Source organism: Poromitra crassiceps (assembly GCF_964638095.1).
Source record: "Poromitra crassiceps genome assembly, chromosome: 11".
In the NCBI taxonomy this organism is placed as follows: Eukaryota; Metazoa; Chordata; class Actinopteri; order Beryciformes; family Melamphaidae; genus Poromitra; species Poromitra crassiceps.
In genome coordinates this window covers 47,774,795-47,777,294 of record NC_139643.1, presented here as the reverse complement: position 1 = coordinate 47,777,294, position 2,500 = coordinate 47,774,795, and the positions used below count along the sequence as shown (strand labels likewise).

Sequence of the window (2,500 nt, the reverse complement as noted above, 5' to 3'; positions counted from 1 at the left end):
AAGAAGACTGCTAACACCTATCTCATATTCGCATTGAATGCAAATAACTTACGTTTTAAATTGTAACATTACAGTTCTATTAGGCTAGTTTTCTGAAAAGGGGTGTTGGGAATGGAAACTATACTTTTAATACCACAGTTTATTTCCATGGAGAGGAACAGCTTGAAATAGCCATTGCATGAAAGTGCTGCTTGCATTTTATCGGCACAGCATCATGAGATATAAATCATTTTAATAGTTCAAACCCTCGAGTCTCACAACAAGAATGGCATCGCATGGAAGTGCAAGATTTCCCTATAGGCTGCAGACTACAGCTAGCCTACTATAAATTGTTTTTTTTATATGGCACAGTTGCATTATTAGACAGGGATTTAAATCAAGTGCTGTATAACTCTCTCCTCGTCTGTGTTTTTATGTTGCAGGTAATGCCTGTGTCACCACAGTCATTTCAATTGAATCTGCCATTCAGCGTGGAGACCGCTCCGGCGTACCTTGACATGTCTGAACCGTTCGTCTTTGCACCCAGTTTCTCTGTTGCGCGTCCGCATCCTCTGGATTGTAAGAACTAAAAGAGGAGGGAGCAACTGTGCCTCGAAACAACCTCACCTCTCGCACCCCTCCATTAAGGGACGCCGTAACCTCTGCAGCGCTGACTCATCATGGGCACGGTACTGTCGCTGTCGCCCGGCTCTCGCAAATCAGCCTACTACGACACCCGGCCGGGTTCGCTCAGCCACTACCCGAGCCTGAGCAGCCGCTCCCTCAACGCCCAGAAGGAGCGCGGGGGCCTGAAGCGGGGTCAGTCCATCTTCCTCCCGGCGCTGACATGGAAGCGGCTGGTGGCGTCGACCAAGAAGCGCGGCAGCTCCAAGAAGGGCTCGGCGGGCGGCGGTCCGGTGATGGCCCCCGGCGGCGTCGACCCGCTGCTCAACAACAACAACAACATCAACAACATCTACCAGAAGAAGAAGGACCCGGTGCTGCACCTCAACCGCGAGAACGTGAAGAAGTCCCTGTCGTGTGCCAACCTGTCCAGCTACGAGGGCCCGGCGCTGATGGGCCTGGGGCCTGTCGGCTATGGCCCGGGCATGATGGGGATGGGCCAGGGCCACGGCGTATACGGCTACAGTAAAACCCAGCAGCTTGCCTCTGTGAAAAAGGCTCCTCAGGGCATAGTGACGTCGTCGTCGTCGCCCAAGCGCGTCATCGTCCAGGCGTCCACCAGCGAGCTGCTGCGCTGCCTGGGGGAGTTCCTGTGCGGCCGCTGCTACCGGCTGAAGCACCTGTCCCCGGCCGACCCGGTGCTCTGGCTGAGGGCCGTGGACCGCTCGCTGCTGCTGCAGGGCTGGCAGGACCAGGTGAGGAGGAGAACATCTATGCTATTCCAATGTATTGATCGACGTCATTCATTCTGCTCTAGCCCAGCGGTTCTCAATGTGGGGTCTGGGGACGACCACAGGCCCTTGAGGGAGTTGGAGGGGGTCCGCAGCAAACTAATGTTAAATCTCAACATTTGGCATACTGTATTTCATTTACAAGAAATGAACACAATTAGACAGTGTAGAAGAAGGATTAGTTTGATCGTAGTTTTACTGTCATCTCTCTACTTTCAACACCCATAGTCCTGGTATTGTGGTCAAAATCATATCTGACAATGAAAGTATTTGAAAAAATATGGGTCCAAGAGATGAAATCTGATCAAATGGAGGTCTGTGGCTCGAATGTGGACAAATATGAAAAAAGTTTGAGAACCGCTGTTCTATCGAACATCAGACCTATTTGTTCCTCAGAACCCCACTCATTCTTACCAACAACATCTTGAGGTCCTAGGAGGAGCACTGCTTGACCTTGACAGCCTGATATAAGCCTAGCTTGCTCTGACATGATTCCCTTTGCTACACTATAATGTACTTCTCATTCATTCATTCCCCCAGGCCTTCGTCACGCCGGCCAACGTGGTCTTCGTCTACATGCTCTGCCGAGAGGTGGTGGACGGGGACCTGGTGTCGTCGGAGCACGAGCTGCAGGCCACGCTGCTCACCTGCCTCTACCTGTCCTACTCCTACATGGGCAACGAGATCTCCTACCCGCTCAAGCCCTTCCTGGTCGAGGCCGGCAAGGAGGCCTTCTGGGACCGCTGCCTGGCCATCATCGACGCCACCAGCGGCAAGATGCTGCGCATCAACGCAGACCCGCACTTTTTCACCCAGGTGTTCGCTGAACTGAAGAGCGAGGGAGGCTGCGGCCCTCAGGACTTCAGCCGGGTGCTGGACCGGTGAGAGGAGGCTCGAGCGCCCGGCCAGCACCCACAGCCGACCGCATGCCTTTTTGTACGAACACGCACACACGCGCGCCGCGCGCACCTACTGGTGTTTCATACAAACGCCCCCTTTCCCCCAGCTTCTGATCTTCTGCAGGAGAGCGTAAGATCTTAACGACGTGACGGCCTATCTTGATCAAGTTGAGTATAGTTTTTGAATCATTCCATGAGATGTTTAAT

At 53.1% G+C, this 2,500-nt stretch overlaps 1 protein-coding gene across 1 annotated transcript; it reads left to right on the top strand.

Annotated features, from left to right (window-relative positions):
- Nucleotides 1-659: 659 nt before the first annotated feature.
- On the top strand, nucleotides 660-2,279 carry LOC310785784 (cyclin-dependent kinase 5 activator 1; the record flags this gene model as incomplete). The annotated part of the gene is made up of 2 exons (XM_083646934.1): nucleotides 660-1,358; nucleotides 1,935-2,279. 2 exons carry the CDS (start codon nucleotides 660-662, stop codon nucleotides 2,277-2,279), a joined length of 1,044 nt encoding a protein of 347 aa, XP_083503060.1.
- Between the last annotated feature and the right edge of the window lie 221 nt (nucleotides 2,280-2,500).